Below are 20,601 nucleotides of genomic sequence, written 5' to 3'. Positions count from 1 at the left end.
CTTGTGAAAACAGACCAAACATGTTAAAGAGAAGTCTATGTCAGGGCTCTTCTCTCTGATACATTGCTTCTTATGTGCAAGGAATGCTTTGCATGGAGGATAATTTAATCATGGAAACAATTTAAAGTGAGAGAGGCTGTAGCTCAGTGGCAGAGCACATGCTTTTCATGCAGAAAATCCCTGGATTAATCCCCAGCCTTCTCCACATTGACTGAGTTTATTGTAGACCAGGAGCCGGCAAACCTCAGGCTTGAAAGATCTGCTTTGTTTCTTACTAGAACCCCAAGATTCTAGAATCAGAGCCTGGTGTAAAAGACATACATTTAGAATTAAAAGATTCTAAAGACAGGCATTTGGGTTAAGTATCTGAATGGAAAAGAGCTTAGTATGTCCCTCACAAATCCATGCCTGGTTTCCTGAGGAGTGTAATGCTTCCTTCCTTACTTGTATTGCTTTCTTTCATCATTTCAGCAGCATAATACAGGGTTTGGGGTTGAAGGAGTCATCTTGTACCTGCTATTGTTAACCAACTGGGAGTCAGAAATCTTTCTTACCCACTCAAAATCACCCAAAGATCTACTAATAGATTCAGATCTATTTTATGCCCACCACTGTCCAAGAAGTAGAAAGCTACTTCTGTTTAATGATAATGTTGGTGGAATTAATGATAGCAGTTGTCCATACTAGTTCAAGGAGAGGTAGGTATGAATGCAACAGGGTCTATAAAAGAGAATGGGGTTTCTGCAACACACTATCAAACCCCATCAGTGCTATCACGTAAACTGCCTTTTCCATATCTGATTATGCAGTACAGAGTATGATAAAACTGTGATATTGAATTCCTAGCTCATCTGCAAGCTCACATCTCCAGTAAATCTCCATCTTTTATTCATTTTATTCACTTTTGAATATCTTACCTTTTAAAATTATCTATTTAAATATGTAAATATTAATGAGCCACCTAACGGATAAAAATAAAGACTATAATAGTTAATGGTGCAAACCTTTGCATGTTTAGACAGACTGAGAGTTGTAGGATTTTTTTCCCTCTAAACATGCATAGGATTGTGCCTCAAGAAAGTAAACGCACAATCCTATGACTTCCCAAAATTGTCTGGGGGACCACAGGATTATTCATTCATAGGGTCATCTTAAATTGGAGATGGCTTGACAGTATCCAATAACAACAATGCCAGCAGTCTATTCTCAGTGAAGCTTTAGTTTAAACATGTCAGGCATCTTGTAAAACTCCAATGCCTCTGTTGCCGGTATCCCATAGCTGTTTTCTAATATGGATAAAATGCAAGGATCACAAGAATCCTATATTGTGGGAAGGAGAAAAAGGGTCTATTCTAACTACATTTTGTATGCATTGTTTCAAAGGTAGGATTCAGAAAAGAATAGGTAAAGATGAAGTGTTATACACATATTCACACTTTATTACTTGTTCCCCAGGCAGCATGTCTGATTGCATTTATTTAAGCATGCCAGTATGCATAAGGAATGAAAAGTCTTTCCATAATGCTCAGTCATGGGGTTTATAAGTGAGGTTAACAAGAAACTATCTCAAGTTGCATCTGAAGCTTGCTTGCACTCTGAATTTCATTCATTTATATATAGCATGTGTGACAATCTCATATCCTCAAAATCCTCTCTGAATGAAATGCTTGTCAAATAAGTTTCCTGATACAAATTTATAGATGTTTTAATCTTTGTTTTCAGTTAAGAAAAACTTGATCGATCCCTCATGCTGAACAAAATTACATGAAGGCTTTCAATTTTAGGAATATACTTTTTAAAATATTCATGAATTCAAGAAGCTATGTATAAATCAGATTAGATTTCACTTTCTATGCTGTAAGACTGGAGCACTTACTCCATACAGTAGGAAAAATGAAGATAAATTTTATGCTTTGCAAAATAAAAATGATAAATAAGAATAATCGTCATTTTATTATTACTCAGGTCATCAGTTTTTGACAATGTGATTTGTAAGGCTAGGCAAACTGATGCTGTCCTCATCATATCAAATTACTGCTTCTGTGTGTGTGTGTGTGTGTGTGTGTAATATCTCAAGGGTAGTTTTATTTTCATACCATGGAGACCACAATGCATTGTTATTAAGTGATCAACCCGTGATTCTGAATTAAAAGTGAGTGGAAGTTGCTGTGAACTCTTTGACATCCTCAAGCCCTGCTCAAATTTCTCTACAGCTTGTAATGGGACACTATCAGTATTCTCCATTTCCTGTACTGAACTGTATTATAATATTAATGTGTAGCATTCAACACTATCAGTCAGCTTCAGATTCCTCCCTTTCAACCTATCTAATGCATCTAAAGAGCAAAAGAAAAATGCTTTCAGATGCTATCATCCTTCATCATATGGTACAGGAACATCAACTGCCAATCAAAGGACAGTGCTTAAGTACTGACCATGCTTTATCTTTTTTTCATCATGGCACTGTGAACTGGAACTGTTACAGGTTACTCTAGTGCCTCCAAAAGCACTTAACAATGGTTCACTGAAAGTGCCCCCTTCTCAGGCCAACAGTCTAACTATTTAGAGGAAGTAGCCAGTTATGGACACTGTCAGTTATAATCACAATTTTGTGATTATCTAGCCACTCCAGCTTTCAGAAGTGTCTTTGGCTATATTTATTGTCAGTGAGACTATATGTTACTTTGCCCACATGAATTTGGATCTTGAATATTCACAGTCCACCCACATTGCTCGTTTTCTTCTTACCTCATATATCCTGCTAGTGAAGATAGTTATATTTTATTTTAAAAATCATCCCAATACAATTCCTTTCACTTATTACTGTAAGTTCCACCAAAAATACATGTATATATGATGTATGTATATGTACTAATGTATGTATATGTACTATGTATGTATATATACTATGTATGTATATATGAATATATGTATTTAAAATATTTCTACCCCATCCTACATGAAAATTGTCCCAGGACGGCTTACAATACTAAGAACAATAAACAACATATACGATAACGAAAAAAAAAACAAAAAAAATCACCTTCTTGTTAGGATGTTAAGCTATTCTTTTATTTGAAAGCATGTGGATTTATATGAATACACTTGTAAAGACAGTATTTGATAGGAAAGAAAATTTATATTGCCTAGATTTCAAAGCATTATCTATCAGCAGTCTGTGTACTAGGACCTGTGCAATTTGTTTTTGATTCTAAGAGAAATAATCAGTACTCGCAGAAGTTATGGATGCACTAATCAGGGAAATATTTAGCTATTTTTTTAAAGATCTTTCAGAAAGTCAAATTTATTAGTAAAATCAATTTTCTAAATATATTGAATTGATCTATACATAGGTGGTCAGATGCAATCCATGCATTACAACAGAATAATTTAATCATTTTAATATTTAATAACATATGACATGTAATACTGATCCCACTGTAATTCGACAGAAGACCAGGGCTTCATTCTTCAAACATGGATGTCCAAACCCATTGTAGGTCAAGCCCACAGCAAGAAAGCCACTTCACAAGAGCAACAAAATCTCCATCTTGCTCTCACTAAGCAGTTAGCCAGTGAGTGCGGCTGACAGCTGCCCACCCATGTGTCCAAGTGGGCCGGCACTGATGGTGAGAAGAGCAGCCATCACCATCTGGGTAAGCACTGCTGACAGCTGCCACAGAAGTGTCCAGGTGGCGACTGGGAGCAGCTGACAAGAGCAGCTCCCTTGATCGCCTCTTGAGACAGAGGTGGGAATGGGCTCTCCATCCTGCCGGGTTCAGGGCTGTGGCACAGCGTGGAGATGGAATTCCCGCTTGCAGCTTGAGAGGTTTCCCCATGAGCTGCAGGCAGGAATTCCTTCTCCACTCTGGGCCATGACCTAGAAGCGTCCAGGTCTCCACATACTCAGGGCAGCCACATGAAACAGAATGCATCCTTGTGGATCTCCAGTGTGCTCATGTCACTGGGATGAGGTGGAGATTGGTTTGATTACTTTCAATCCTGGCTCCCTTGACCTATAACTCTACTGCCAGCTGAAAGGTCATCAGGCCAGCTGGTGTGATGCCTGGTTCCCCATCCTTCCCATTGTGCTTAAGGGTATTGTTATTTTTCGTTCCATTGCATGAACAGGACTAGTGCCCTGAAGTGCAATGGAGACAGCTTCCAGCATTGGAACAACACACAGGAGGGTGCCCGCTCAGCGGGGGCAGTAAGAGCCCTCTGCATGTTCTCCCAACTGTTGCATTTCTGGTTTTGAGCCATGCTGCACAATGGAAAATTTGTAGGTGCGAAGAAAATGAACCAAAATTTTGGGAAGCCTTGGGCAGTCCCTACGAGGTACTGCTTGTCACTTTTAAAGGAGTGGTTTCTGGCTGCTCCATCAGTGGATTAGGAAAGCCAGCTCTTGGCTGGCTTTTGTAATCTGGGGGTGGATTTAAAGAGACAGCCAGAGTGAGCCAAAATTAGTTCATGATCATGGATGTCAGGGAGAAGGGATCATTACATGCTAACCCACATGCTAACTCACAATTTTGGACTTACTCAGGATATCATTTTTGAGTCAGTGATTCAAAGAAATTGCATGGAGTATGTGAAGTAAAGAAACTGAATCCAAACAACACTGAAATAATGATGGCTCTCAAGTGTAATCCAGAAGGGATAGAGAAGGCTCACTATATGTAGCTGTATAAAATGTTGCTTGCATTCCGTTCATTTTACAATAGGAATGAAAAGCTACAAAGGAAATCTAACAAAAAGGCATTCTCTATGCCATCCTGAAATTCTGGAACTTCCTTCCCTTGCCTAATTGCCAAAATATGAATATGGCCACATTCTGGAAGTGCTGGCCAAGTAAATTCATTTCCAAATTGCAAATCTGAAAAGTAGGGTTATGTTTGCTTCTTTTTATTTAATTCTAAAGTATACTGGGGATATGTTTAGCATGTCATCCCCCCACCAAAACAAAAGCATTTTGCGTGGGTGTACCCCTCAGGCCCAAGTATAGAGAAGGGAAATTCCTTTTTCCAACCACCTAGTTCCTAGACCATATATATGATAGATAAGTTTTAAAGACCATTTCAGATAATTAAGAAGAGAAACTTATAGAATGTTAGGTTTAACTTTTTATTGTTGCTGCTCATACATGAATGGTAAATGAATTTCCAAATGTGAATAGTTGAAACAATGTTATATTAGAGCAGAAGTCCCTGGCAGCTCCTGGCAGGGCTGCAAAACATTCAAGTCTGAAACTTAAGACAGCCACTACCAGTAATTAGTACCAGACTGTATGAACCAATAGACTTACATCCCTCTCTTGAATGCCTACATTAAATGGGTGTGTGTGGGGGGGGAGGTTTGAGAGGATCAGAGAAGCCAAGAGCAGTGCCAGCAGGAGCTCAGAATCTTCCTAGGCTGGTCTCCTGTTCGGGTCTCCCAAGGCTGAATGGTCAAAGTTGAAACACCAAGACTAAGATGCATCTACAGTTTTCAGGAATAACATTCTCACCAGCAGAAGAGAATAGATATCACTAATGATGATGGGGAAAGAGAAACTCCTGAAGGGCAGCTACTTGGCGGTGGCAGCAACTGACACTGAAACCAGTGGAAGAGCTTTCACAGACAATGACATTGACACTCAAACTGAGTGGTGAGTACTGCATAGAAGAAGGCAGTAAACCACTTCTGAATACTCTTACCTTGAAAACTCTGTTATGAAATAACCCAAATGAAAAAGAGATTGTTCCAGAAGATGAGGCTCCTATGTAGGAAGGCACTCAGTCAACTACTGGGGAAGAGCAAAGGACAAGCACAAATAGCGCTGTTGCTAATGACACAACTAGATCAAAGATAAAAGTCTGGTGGCCAACATGCACCGAAGTGAAAGGAAAGTCTGATGCTGCACAACACAAACAACTGGAACATGGAATGTGTGAAGTATGAATCAAGGAAAATTCAAAGCAAGAAGTGGAACAGTTAAATATCAGTAGTTGGCGTGCATGAACTAAAGTGCACTGGGGCATTTTCAGTCAGACAAACACAAAGTGTTTTATTCTAGAAATGACAAACTCAGAAGAAGTGAAGTGGCTCTCCTACTGAGGCGAGATGTAGCACAGGGAGTAAGGGGTTGATCATATCAATCAGAATCCTTGGGAAATCTATCAACATGACCGTCACTCAAGTTTACAGATGAACAAGAGCTACTATAGAAGAAGAAATCAAAACATTTTACATAGGCAACCAAGAAGAAATTGGTAACACACCGAAACAAAACATGCTGACTGTTATAAGTAACTAGAACACAAAATTAGGAAGCAAAGCGGAATCAAATGCTATGAAAAAAATTGGCCTAGGGATCCAAAACAATGCACGAGAATGACTTATATTATTCTGTTAAGCCATCTATTTATTGTAAATACATGTCAGAAAACTGATAGCCAATTAAGAAATAAAATAGACTTTGTAATTGGAGGTTGAAGTAATATTTTTACTGCCAAAAGAAGACCAGGAGTAGGTTCTGGTAATGATTACGTGAAGATCCAGTGGAAATCCAGCAGGCTGGTGGTCACCAGATTTCTTTCTCATGCTTGGCCCTGACCGAGGAAACAAGCTGAGCTGCATGCCCCTTCTTTGCACTGAATTAATTTTGTGCAAAGTACACAAAGTCTACAAGTCATGCAGGTGGTAACAGAATTTTGCTTGAGCTTTGTTTTGGTGTGTGCATGCTGGCCTCTCTAGGTAAACCCATGCATCAATCCCTGCTGGATGTCCCATATGACCACTAAGCACAAGTCAGGATTAGGACAAAGGGAAAACAGGCTGGAATACACAGAACTGAGCAGAGAAGATGTATTGAATTCCCACCCCACAAAACAGATTCTTTACACACTGCTAGTAGTGACCACTAACTCTTCATATCAAAAATCAGAGTAAAGCTGTAAAAGTTCACTAACAGAATCATGTTGTCAAAGTACAACTTCATCAACATTCCTGGTGAATATAAAGTCCACATAAAGAACAGATTCGCATTAGTGAACTCAACTGACCATGAACAAGAACTATGGACTGAAACCAGACATATTATGAGGAAGAATGCAAAAAGGCAATTCCTGTAATAAAAGAGAAGAAAACAAGCTTATGTGAATGACAGAGGAAGCATTAGGAATTGCTAAGGACAGGCAAGAAGCAAAAGCTGACCGAAATAGGGTCAGAATCCTAAATGCAGCTTTTCTGAAACTAACATGTAGCGATAAGAGGAACTGTTATAATTGTCAGTACAAAGAAATAAAAAAGAACAGCAAAAGAGAAAAACAAGAAACTCTTCCAGAAGATTCAAGAAATCAAAGGATATAGTCAAACCATGATTAGGGATGCTGAAAAACCTACAGGGAAACCCAAGATAAAATGAAGAGAAACTGGAAATGATATATGGAATAACTGTGCAGAAGAAATAAAAGGATGACAGATTCCTTTAAAGAGGAATATTAGAAAGGGATCACAAAGCTTCTCTGAAAGAACTTGGAAGGAATAAAGAACTTGAAGTAGATTGGATACTAATAGAACTATTCCAAATTGCAAAGACTGAATCTGTCCAAATCGTAATAAAATATGCCAGCAACACAAGGTCCCGCAAACAAGGGAAATGAAATAATTCTTGATGAAAGTGGAAAAAGGGGAAAAAACAGGACTTCAGCTGAACACTATGAAAACAAAAATGATGACTATGTAAGAATTATGCAACTGTAAGGTTAACAATGAAGAAATTAAAATTGTGAAAGATTTTGCATACCTTGGTTCAATTAACAATTCAAAGCAAGATTGCTGCTAAGAAGCACAAAGAAGACTTGGAGGGGAAGCAATAAAGGAACTAGAAATGATCTACAAGTGTAAGGATGTTCCACTAGAGTGGAGACCAAAGCCATGATCATCCACCCAATTGTTTTCCTAATCACAATATATGGGTATGAACAGTGAATCAGTGTATGGACAGTGAAGACAGATGACAGGAAGAAACATTTTAAGAGTTTTGCAAATACCCTGAGTAAATACCTTGGCCCAAAAGAAGGATGGATGATCAAATACGTCCCAGCCAGATTAAATGCAGCCAGAACTCACCTTGGGAATTAAAATGACAAAACTGACACTGTTATCCTTCAGACACGTCACAAGAAGGCAAGACTCACTGGAAAGGCAATAATGGTAGGGGAAGTTGAAGGCAGAAGAAAACAGAATAGGGCCAACTACGAGATGTGTTGATTCCATGAAGGAATTAGGCTTGAGTTTACAAGAGCTGAGCAGGGCTGTCAAGGAGAGAACATTTTGGATGGGATTCAGTCAGAGGGTCACCATAGGTCAGAGACAGTCTTACTTGGTATTAGTTGATTTAATGCATAGACCAATGGCTGCCAGAGGCAAGTGAGTCACAAATACATCCAATTTCCTGATGAATTTAAAATCATCAATGTAAAATAGTAACACTGATTCTTTTGAAAACTACTGACATGTTCTTTTCTACCTAACATTTTTCTTCCGTTAAAGTAGGTGCACATACAGAAAACTGATAAAAGGTGGCATTTGATATTCCAGTTTTGCAGGATGCACTTAGGAATTCAGACCTTCCAAACTGCAAACAAACTGACCCAGTAGAAGTATCACTTTGTCATATTTGTTGCATCATAAATAACAAAATAATTATCTGCAACCATTGTTTGGAAATTGTCCAAGAAATTGTATAACCTCAACTAAGTGTATAATGCTATGTTTTGTTTGAAAGAAAAAAAAAGTTCTCGAATTCCCAGCATGCTTTGGCAAGCAAAGCTGACTGAAGAATGCTGGGAACTGTAGGGCTCTACAGTGCCCTAAACTGCTCAGTTACAATATATTATTATAGGATTTTAAAAAAAACTCCTCTACATCTGCCCTCCTGTAATTTAAACCTACTATTTCCCATACTATTCTCAAATTATTTCATACAGAATTGTTCGTTATTTCTATTCAAAATATTTGGAAACTGCAACATGTATGTCATTAATAGAACTATAGCTATAATAATCTGAACATTATTACTGAGCTGTAGAACCTTCCTGACAAGAGGCCCTGCACAGAAACAGATTATTTTATGCATTTATGACTTACTAAACTTTTTTGGTTTTGTTATAGTTTCTGGTCTGCACACATTATTTGCAATTTTCTACAGAAGGTTGCAAAACTCAAAAAAAAATCCCATTTAATTATTGATAGCAAACTCCCAAATAATGAAATCCACAAAAGCCATGGTTTCACTACATAGATGTAAATAAAAGCCAATGCAAGAGAAGACAACTATACCCTTTAAATATAATTGTTTTCTATGTAATACTAGCCTACGGAATAACTATCTCCATAAACTCACTCAAAGGTGAAGATTTATTAGTATCTTCTAAACCTATATTGAACCTTAGTTTTCATCAGGAGTTAGGCTGTTAGCATAAATGTAAATAATACCCACCAGTGGAACAGTCACCCTCTCTTCCCTTCCTCCTGCATGCACCCCACATCTAGGATTGAGGGTGGGCTTCAGGAACAAATTTTAGGTAAGCAAGAGGTGTAGGGCAGAGGAGTGGAAGAAGAAGCTCACTCGCACAAAACTGGATAGCACCAACTATTAGGAAAAGTATGAAGACATATGCTTTCCTCTTTGTATCTCTAGCACAGAAAAGTATACCATGATTTATGGGCAGACATACTTTGCAGCAACGACATCTGCAACTAAATCATGCTAGTCCCTTGACTTTTTTGGTTGCTCTCTCCTGTTTAGAAACTCTTTCATACAACCTCATCTGCCGCATAGGTTCCTGACTCCACTCACAGGGTCGTTCCTCTGTGAATGGAAAGACTTCTCCTGTTGAAGGAAAGAACACGCGTCCAGCAGAGGCTGCACGGACAGGAAGTACGGTAGTGATTTCACCAATTCGTCCTTCCCCTACAGCTTCCAGTTCCACCTCACACAGTCTTCTAGAAGGGCCCCAGTCCTTCAGAGCACATTTATAAGAGGAAGGGTAAATTGACAAGAAAAATAAATCATGCCATACATGAGACCACTTGATTCATGATGTTCTGCTCCATGCAATTCTTCATCTAGCTAATAATTTTTATTTGTGATGATAGGAGATCTAGGCCTTCAGTTTGCTTCAAATTTAATTCTAAATCCTGCTAAGTTGCATCCATATTCTACTAAACTGTGAACATTGTTTATCCATTGGAGTACCTAGGCAGCAACCAAAAAGACCTGCCACATAGTTCTTTGCTATTACGGGGCTTATTTTTATTTTTCATGCTAGTTAGCACAGCATGACTCCTTGATGGACTTATTTATTATAGAAAGTATTCTGGTTTGTGGGTTTATCTACTGCAGAAAATAGGCATATAAAAACACAGTGCTGAATTAATTAATGTGGTAATTTTGGCATGAAGCCTGAAAAATCAACAGAGAACTAGAGCTAGTCTCCAGTAGCTTTAATGATAAATGTGCATCCTGTACTTTGTGTTGTGATGTTAGTTTTTTAGGACCAAATGCCCTGCAATGAAGGATGCAGGCATCTGAAGTTATAAACATGTAATCACAAGATCTGGGTCATGGGAAGTTTTTTAATATATACAAAACTATTAATGATTGTTCAGATTTATTTTTGTTCTTATAAAATGACACACTATGCTATGAATTTTATTTAGAAATGTAAACATTTAGTTATTATAAATGTGCATTGCTAATGGAAGTTGCTAACGTAGGATGGAAATGTGTTCAAGTTTTTACTTGGGAGTAAGTCTCACTGAAAAAGGTAGAATGTACTGCTGAGTAAATACGGATAGGAATGTCTCAACCACTACATATAACCCATGTTCACTGGACGGATTTGCTATGTCTTCTGTTTTCCTAATTACACAAAGACTATCCTATTATATTTGCAGAACCGGATTACAAATCCATCAAAATCATCACCAACATCTGTGTAACTCACATTACATATACGAATAATAGTACGTTTATGTAAAGATAAAGAAATAAACTAACATTTTGAGTCTCCATGAACAGTAACAGTATGGCTACAACAAAGAGACACTCAGTAAGGTGCCATGTGCATTGCATATTGATATGGCTGATTTCTCCCATTATCTCATGAACACATGCTAGTGGTAACACTGAAAATCAAGCAGGCATTATCTCTATATGGCCGCAGTTCTTATTCTTCCAACTTATGTTCTTTCATGTTCATATGCATAGATACATGTTTTTGAAATTATAAAGGAATTTGGTATTCTAAGTGAAAACCGGATCACTGGGAGTACTGTCTGTATATCTTCAGCTACAAAGTATTTTTACTTTGGTATTGGACAGACACCACTGGATTGAATTCATATAAGGTAGTCCATATATCTTTTATTTGTCTTCCTGTCCCTATCTGAAGGTGCAATTCTATACATACTTACTTAGAAACCACATATATTGAACTCAGTGGGGCTTACTTCTGAGTAGACATCTCTGGGATTGCCCTGAGTCTGTATTTCCTTCCAAAGAGTTAATGGTGAGCTATTAACTTGCCGTATTATAGAAAGAAAAACCTCTTACTCGTGTAGCAACATAATCTAATTCATGAAAGCTCCCCTTCAGAAAATGTAATTCTGCATTTTCACTTTAAAAAGGGATCAGATTCACATCAAGATTTTCTGTCCAATTTGAACATGCTTTAGTTTCGTATTGAAACAAAATATATACCTCCCTCTGTTGGCCTAAAGTGTGATCTTCATATTTCTGTCTCAGTTTTAAATAATTCATTCATTAAACATCTTGGGCAACTTTATAAATTGTGTTTATGTGCATTTATAGCCATGCTCTTGTGTAAATCCAGCCAACTTTAAAGGTTTTCACAACATGACAAGCATTACTTTCTGAAAGAGTTGTTATTTTAAAGCTTTTTCTGCCAAATGCAACGTTCCATGAACATTTATTGCAGCAGAAATCTTTTTTTCTACAAACTTAGAACATGGAGATTAAGCTATGCACCAAGCTAAGTCTTCTAGGATTTCTGAAATCTTCTGAACTAAATTGGCCAAATAAAACAAATCTAAAAAGACTTCCAAGTGACTTCCAAGTGAATTATCATCACCACTCAATACATTGACAGTTTAAACTTGTTGATTCCTCTGTTTTCAAGCGAATTTTTTTTACAGTGTTTTCATTTATGTTTTGCTAAATTATATAGACAGCAAGTATAGCACATATAGTCAACTTACGCACATTAAAAATAAAATATACTGTTCATCTCTCTTTAAGCCATTCATCCATCTTGAACAAATAGTTCAAAACAGGGTCTAAATATTCTTTTTGCTAATTCTTTACATGTGCATATCTGGCTTGGTACTAAAATATATTTATATTGTCATCTTGTGCATGTCTATTCAGAAGCAACGTCCATCAAATTCAAGGCCATATTTCTTCCCAGGTAAAGGTGCTTGGGATTGCAGCCTAAATTGCATAAACAAGCACAGACAAAACTTTTGACGCTCAGAGCTGTCCACAGTGCTGAAGAGGAAAACAATAGAGTAGACAGCTGATCATTTAATTCTTTCTATAGAAACTGAGCCCCCCTTTTAAGGCTTAGATTCTTTATCTAAGCTTAGCTAAGGATATAAAATTGCTCCAGTACAATAAGAAGGATAATAACACTCTATTATTTTCCCAAAAGACCAGATATAGTGACTATTTATGTAGGCTTATAGATGATCTAAAAGCTTTATATCCAAACTAAAAATTGACAATGCAAATGCGTAGAAAAACAAAACCAGAGAAGAGACTGAACTTTTGACCATAGAAGAGTCTGGAAAGCATGATATGGAAAATCCCAAGGAAACAGTTTGTACTAGATAGTTCTATACAAAATGTTCCTCATTATTCTCATTCTTGGTCCCAAAGATGCTTTATTTGGTAATCTAAAGTTCTTGGATACAATGTACAGCTATATCCTTTTAAACTTAAGTCTTTCACTGAACTGCAATTAGAAGAAAAAATCCTTTGTTGTTTACTGCTCTTGCTAGTTTAATTATATTGCATTTGAATAGTCAAAGTACTTCTGGATAGCATGCAGAGTGGACCCACACAATTCATAAAAGTTATAACGCTCTGAATTCAAAGCTATGGCCAGAGAGAAAGGAATACTCAGTTCCTTATCTAATATTCCTACAGCAGTTGTGGCACGCCAATGTCTTCATAACAATAATAGGTATTTCAACTTTAGGGGAAAAAAAGGATCATCATTCATTGAAGGCCCTCTTAACTGGGTATTGGCTAGAAGTAATCACAGAACTAGGTCTATTTTATTTGGTAAAGATATATTTTTATAATATATGTCTTAAAAGAAAAACAATCACAAGTGTAAAGGGTTTGTAAGGTTACAATTCCCCAACATACTACCAGGTCTAAATATTCCAAAATCTGTACCTGTAATATAAGTGTTCAGGGCTGCTTCTCTGAATTTGCTAGAACTTACTGAACTGTAAGCAGCACTCAGTTTTATAACACACACTACTAAGTTCTATGAAAAAGTAAGTTTCAAAGTAAGTTTCACTGTGTTCACAGAGCTTTAATCCAGATTAAATATGCAAAGAATTGTGGTATTAATTCATTTTATTGTGTTTGACTTCATATAACACATGTATTTACTAATAAAGTTTGCTCTTTTTAGAAAATTGCTATAGATCAAATGTGTGGTCTTCAACTCTGTTCTATTAATATTAATTTACCAGTAAAATTTTATTCATTTTCTTTTATGACAATCAGTAAGTTTTTAAAGCTTCAGCTGACTCTCAGGGGGGTTATTTCATTTACAGCACTACAAATGATTAATTCAGATTTATTGCAAATGTGTATATAAAATGTAGCATTAGAGGTTTATGTTTCCAAAAGATAGACAAATTGATATTTCTTTCAAATTATAGTTTGAAATACTGTTTTTCTATGCATTCCTACTCTTTGCATTGAGGTATAGCAACAACACCTTTTAGGGAAAGGAAGGTTGTTTAAAGGGTACAATCCTATACACACTTACCTAGGAGTAAGTTCCATTGAATTAGGGATTTATGTCTGAGCAGACATGCGTAAGCTTCACTGATACAATATTCTTATTAAAATGCATTTACTACAAAAGGTGTTATGCAAGTTAAGTCAATCAGATCCTATGACCTTGAACCAAAACCATATATTTTATCTGGATAAGGACTTATACGATATCTGCCAGATTGAAAATGAATTGAAACACTGTATGATTAGATATTGGCTTTTCCTTCAATTATTATGAAAAAATGCTTGTCTTTTGAAAGACATTAACTATGACCACAAGTCAGGTGTAATAAAACTTGGACAGCATTATTTAAAAATATAAGGTACCCTTTACACTTCTCCTTTTGTACGTAAGGATAACTTTCTAGATTGCAATCCTATACAAACTGATTGGAAAGTAAGTACCACTAAAGTTATTGGGATTTACTTCTGAATAAATATATACAGCTCTAGGTGGCAAGTAAGAAATCATATCATTTTTTTCCAAGCAGACAAGGAGAACTCTTTTTACAATTCAGAGACCAACTTCTTAGAGAATAAAACCTATGTCTTGAGTGAAATCCCTCTTAATCTAAGATTTAATCGATATGAAAGCTAGATTGTTTCAAGAAAAAGCTAGCTAGCTACTAGTTAACTAAGACCATGCTTTGCTGACTTAAAAAAATTAAAGTTCACTGTTACAGGACTGCAAATCCTGTGACACTTCTAAATGAGATTTAAAGGAATATTTTCTTTAGCTGAGAAAAGGCTATCTTTGTATGTTTAATACAGAATCACTACAGTATGATATTTAGAGGTGACTGAAGACTCCACAGTTAATCATGTGATCCTGTATGGATTAGCATAACGTGAAGTTATTGTGGAAGGGCAGGCACTGTATCTCTTACTTTTGTGCTAATAAATTGTTTCTGATGACAAACAAAGCACATCAGTGCATGCAGATTACTATACTCTGACACTGGAGTAAACACAGTGCCTAAGAGAGTTCACATTAACTGTAAGAACACACTGACACAGTCTGGTTGGTTTCATAGGAATGTCCTTGAATCACTGGCAGCAGCAAGTCCGATACATAAGTGGAACATACCTGAATTTCTCTTGCGTGGTATACAATAATCAGACCAAGCAGAATGATTGTGGAGAGGCTAATAAGGCATTTTAGGGCTAATGAATACAGCGACTCCTGCAAGGAAAAAAAAGATACTTTTTTACATTGATCTTTTTGTCCTTCATCTTGAAGATTGCAGAGGGAAACATGCTATCTGTTGCTAAAAAGATTTAGCTTACTAGCTGGGTCTTCTTTTTCTAAAAAGACAAAGGTACAAATGCTGTACAAGGATGGTTAAACTATACACACATTGTTATAGCAGAATCCAGTGCTATAAACATGTGAGCTTTTAAAGGTCTGCAAAAGCAATGAGGAGTAACAGTCCCCTCCAAAAGTTCTCTGTTCTAGCAAAATTGTTCAAGTCCTGTTGGAATTAAACATTCTAAAGAGCAGTAGCCTTGTAAAGGCTGCTGAAACCTTCAGTGCAAGGCATTCACAGCTGCCTTATCAAGTTGTTATCTTATCAAAGCATTACCCAGTTCCTTTTTTCTTTTTTTAAGCTTTGCAGCATGGGTAACAAAGAGACATACAGGTCACTGATCTGTTTAGAAACTGTAAGCTACAAATGCCTGCAAACCAGATGCACTCATTTAGAGAATATCAATGAACAAGAATGATAAAAAGCAGATCAAAGAAATCTTCTGAGACTCCTCTCCGCTGGTTACGCAAGTCAGAAGTTTCTGCATTAGTTATTGAATGATACAATGTCTACTATTGCAGGAGTACATTGCAGATTTGTTCTGAAACAAAACATAGATAGCTATTCTAAATACCTGGAGAAACAGCAAGGAGGTTGGAGCAAATTACCCACCAAGATACTCAAGAATAGTGCTACTGAAGACTATTTCCATAACAAGTTGTTGGGTATTGAAGCACAGTCATCTACAGCTCCTTTATACTGGGACTGTCCCACACACTTCCAGTGGGAACTGAAGGACAATGCAACAGGAATCTGTGGATAATCCATCAGTGGAACTAACTTCCACAAGTAAACGGGTATAGGATTGCAGTTTGGCCACATTCCCAAAAGCACTTCCTTAGAATTAATGTCGCGGCACAGTCCTTGGGAGTTTCAGAATAATTACTGCAAGGAATGTAACGGGCAGTGTGCATCAAAGGTGATACAAGAATTGAAAGTGCTCGTCTTTCAAACGGCGCAAAGGTTGTCAAAAGGTTGTCCCTCGGAAAAATGGGGAGCATGGAAATATCTAAAGGGGGTACAGACACGAGGTGCAAGAAGAATACCCAAGAAATACGAAAAATGAAAAGAACAAGAAAAGAATGATCGCGGGGGGGGGGTTGAAGGGAGAGTAAAACAAAGCGGAGAGATAGAATGGGGAAGCAATAAAAAGGGGGAAAGGTAAGGGAGCAAGCGCAAGCTACTGGGGAAAGGGGAGCCTGGAGACACGGGAGAACGCGGCCGACGGTCGAGCGAGGTACCTTGGTGTACGCGCCCCAGGACAGCTCGGTCTCGATGACCATGACCACGATGCCGAACATGCCGAAGATGAGCGCGTAGTCGCTGAGGCGCTTCCTCTTCTCGAAGAGCGCCCGGCGATGTCCCAACTTGTAGCCGATGTTCTGGTTCTTCTTCTTGCTGGATTTGCCGCCGCTGTTCGTCTGGCTGCCTCCGCCGCCGCCGCCTCCTCCTCCGCCGCCGCCGGCTCCGTAGAGCGCCAAGTTGTTGGAGTTGTTGTGCTCGGGTTTGGACACCACGATCTCCGGGCCGGCGGCGGCGGCGGCGGCGGCGGCAGAAGCGCTGGGGCTGGCGTGCGGCGGCGGCTGGGGCTGCAGCGGCTGCGACTCGGAGTCGAGCTCGTGGAGGTTCCTGCGGGACGAGCTCAGGGTGCTGAGAGGGCGCATGACGCCGCCGTTGTACCTGCAGCTGCTCATGGCTATTTCCGTGAAAGGGTTGCTCTCCCGACGCTGCTGCTGCTGCTGCGGCGGCTGGGGCTGGGAGAAGTGGTGGTGGTGGTGGTAGTGGCTCCCGCTCCCGCTGCTGACACTGCTGTTGGGGCTGCCCCCCTGCTGCTGCTGCACGCTATGGCACTGGTGGGAGTGGGAGTGGTGGTACTGGGAGTAGTGGTGGGGCTGCCTGGACGCACTGGCATGGCTGGAAGGGGTCAGCTCGCTCACGTTGAGCTGGCTGCCCTGGCGCGAGGAGGCTGCGGAGCACGAGAGCGGCGAGCTACGAGTCCGGAAGGCGCCCGACAGGGGCGACGAAGTGCGGAGCAGCAGCGGCAGGTTATCTCCCGCTGCAGCCGCAGCCCCGTAGTAAGCGCAGTTGTTGCACCGGAGGCATGGGCTGGGTGGCTGCTGCTGCTGCTGTGGCTTCTCTTGACTCTGCTGCTGCTGCTGCTGCTGGCAATGCGGGTGTGGGCGCTGCTGCTGCTGTTGCTGCTGCTGCTGCTCTGAGCAGAAGCCCGGCTGGAACTGCAATGGTGTTTCCATGTCAGAGCTGTTAAAGCTGCAGGAAGACCAGGCGGTGGTGCACCCTGCGCAATGCGTTATGGTCGGCAGAGGGGAGTCCTGTTGCCGCCACGACGGGCCCATCCCGGCTCCCGTAGAATCGAGGAGGCGAGTCCGATTGGTCGGGCGTACCAAAACAACGGGCATCACGTCACCTGCAAAGAGTGGGGAGGGAAGCTGCAGTGTGAGAAGCGCGCGCGAGTGGAGCGGGGGGGGGCGAGGTAAGAGGCACAGGGAGAGAATCCCGGGGGCGGCGCGTGCCTCTGCTGGTGCCGACGACGGGCAGCCAAGTGGCCGCGCGCGCGCTCTTCTTTTCCCTCCTCCCTCCCTCCCACGGTTTCTCCCTCTGCCCGGAGGGGGGGATTCCGCCGGCCACCGCCAGTACTCACTGCAGTGGCAACCTGGGCGGGAGGCGAAGAGCTGTCACCAGCACCACCCGCTGTTGTTGCAAGAGACGTTCAGACAGGTAAGGGTTATTCCGCGCCCCCCCCACGCGCGCGCGCGCGCACACACACACACACACACACACACACACAATCTGGATTACTTCAGGGGTGGTTAAAACAGGGCTTTCCCCTTAACGAATTACTCAGAAGGTTAAAATGGTCGCACTAATGTATGCGACCCCTCCCTCCTTCGGGAAAGGAAAGCGTTGTGGTCTTCTATCCCTTTTTTGCACCCTTCCAAATGAGAATAACTTTCCATCATTCTGTTCAGCATGCAGCTCCCTTCGGGGTGCTTCTGCAAGTGTGTAAGTGGACGTTCACGGTAGGCTTCGGGGAGGCTTTAAACTAGTCTTAAATGCAATGAATTTTTCGCATGGTGCTTTTAAAAAACCGTGTCCAGCGCCGCCGCCGCCCCCCCCCCCCCCCCCGATCTGGAAACCCATCGCATTTCATTCGATTGCTCCTGTAGCAAGGAGCAATCGAAGTTCATTATCCAAAATGAAAGGCAGTCTTGGCCAAGGAGCAGAAACGGGGTCGTCTTCCGTGTCATGGGGGAAGGGTTGCTATGAAACCGTGTAGGCGTTGGGTAGAGGCGATCCTCAAAGCGCTTGCTATGGGTACACTGTAATTGCAGACCGCAGGGATACTGAATTGCAACGGTAACGGCGAGAATTTAAAAGACTAATAAAAAATCTGGTCCTCAAAACACTTGCTCCGGTGTAATTCCATTGTTATCTATAGAACTGGTGGGTCGTAAGTGCTTTGGGGATTGCGGTAGGGAAAGACTGCCGAGGCAGAGGATTCCCATCTCTGAACAAAGGGAAATCCCGGAAAGCCTGTGCGGAAGGCGGTGCTCGCGTTCCTCCGTCTGTTCGAGAGGGGAAGCTGGAAGGCGCTTTCCCATTGAAGGGGAGGGGCAGGAGGCGTTAACCCTTTCGGGGCGGACCGCCGACCCCTCGTTCCTCCGTGGAGCTCTTCCAAGGGAAGGGAAACAGGCGCTACGAAAAGCGGGACCTTTTCTCTTTGCTGCCCCACGGGCCTGCGCCAGATGCCCCTGCTTTGGCGAGCGGCGGGAGCTGGCCGAGCTGCGCCGCCGCTCCTACCGCAGAGCCTGGGAATCGGCGCGGGGAAGCCCTGGTAGGAGCAGCGGGAGGGGGAGCGAGCCGCCCGCCCGCCCGCCGGGCTGGGGCTTCCCCCAACCTCGCGAGCGCGCCGCCGCCACCTCCAGAGCGAGGGCCGCGCACATTTACGCCTTTTCCGAAACATGCCGAGCGGCGTCCCGCTTCCTCCCGTCCTTGTCTTCGGATACCCCAGCGGCGGGATCGGGGGCGCGCCCCGGCTCTTGAGCGTGTTGCAGCTCGGAGCCGCTGGGAGCTGTCCAGCCGCGGCAACTCCGGGCGAGCGCCCTCGCCTGTCCCCGGGCGCCTTTCCTGAGGATTTCCCTTCAGCCTCGAGCGGTGGGGTGCTGCAAGACAGACAGAGACACGCACACAGACAGCACGCAGAAACGGTATTTGGTTAGTGCCGTTCTCCGTTCTGCCCGCCCTGCCCAGCTTTCGTGCTTCTGAAAGTCCAAGAATGTGACACGATGGCTGAAGAAACCTCTGTAGATGTAGACACATGTGTCCTCCTGGACAATGTGGCAGGGATTGACATTGAAACACACACAGAATTGTACTGCTTTCAGTCCTTCAGTTAAAAAAAAAAAAAAAAAAACATGATCCAGTCACAGATTCCCTTCTCCCAGTCTCCTTTCTCTCAGACCTTTTCAAGACCTGAACGTAAAACCAACAGTGTAACCATTGCAGTGTAAGACTTTCCTGCTTCTTGAGATACATGTTGTGTCCAGAGCTTGAAGAAAGGGGGTAATTTATCATATGTTTCTATTTGATGTCTGTATAGCTTTTGTTATTATCTGCTTTTACAATACTATTTGCCAGCTCCAACCTTTAGCATAGCATTGGATCAGAAAATGAAATATCCTGGAGCAAACACTAGATGTTTCTGTAGGTCGTTCAATGGCTTTCATGGAGGCTACTTTGGATTTCTATGTAGTACATAAATAAAACCTTACATTGCACAGAACAGATGAAATGAGATTGCAGTGCCATTGATGGAATAAAGGAATGTGCTACAATAATAAGGAGGATATGTGTCTAAGGCTTTTATAGGAAAGTGAATTGAGCACAGTTCACAAAATATTGCTGTATTTGTTCCAACCCAAGCTGGGTGCAAGCAGCCTAGCCAACCCAGGTAGCAAATATCCAATCCTTTAGCTGTGCTGCAGTTCAGTGCAAACAAAACATAGAATCGCCAAGATTTAACCACAGCCATATGCACTGATGATAAGTGTATTATTACACACTGGTATTTCTCATGTGAATTGCTGATTAATGTGAAATGACGTATCTGCAATAAGATGTACAAGGTTGGGTCCAGAAGTCAATTTTTAGTTCTTTAAAAATATTCAAAATGGAAACATTTGGCAA

At 41.0% G+C, this 20,601-nt stretch overlaps 1 protein-coding gene across 2 annotated transcripts in view; it reads right to left on the bottom strand.

Annotated features, from left to right (window-relative positions):
* The window catches only part of KCNN2 (potassium calcium-activated channel subfamily N member 2), a 78,553-nt gene extending 59,175 nt beyond the window's left edge, over positions 1-19,378 (bottom strand). Inside the window, exons 1-3 of one of the 2 annotated variants that reach the window (XM_044446350.1) lie at positions 19,357-19,378; positions 16,638-17,821; positions 15,177-15,272 (exon numbers count right to left, since the gene is read on the bottom strand). In XM_044446350.1, the coding sequence (XP_044302285.1) occupies positions 15,177-15,272; positions 16,638-17,821; positions 19,357-19,378 (1,302 nt within the window). Of the gene's footprint in view, positions 1-15,176; positions 15,273-16,637; positions 17,822-19,356 lie in introns of those variants that run through there. The other variant, XM_044446352.1, reaches the window with a different exon arrangement.
* Between the last annotated feature and the right edge of the window lie 1,223 nt (positions 19,379-20,601).

The sequence above is a fragment of the Varanus komodoensis genome, unplaced genomic scaffold (assembly GCF_004798865.1).
Source record: "Varanus komodoensis strain SLA01 unplaced genomic scaffold, ASM479886v1 scaffold5, whole genome shotgun sequence".
In the NCBI taxonomy this organism is placed as follows: Eukaryota; Metazoa; Chordata; class Lepidosauria; order Squamata; family Varanidae; genus Varanus; species Varanus komodoensis.
Note: the sequence above shows the minus strand (reverse complement) of the source record. Positions and strands in the feature narration are given on the sequence as shown.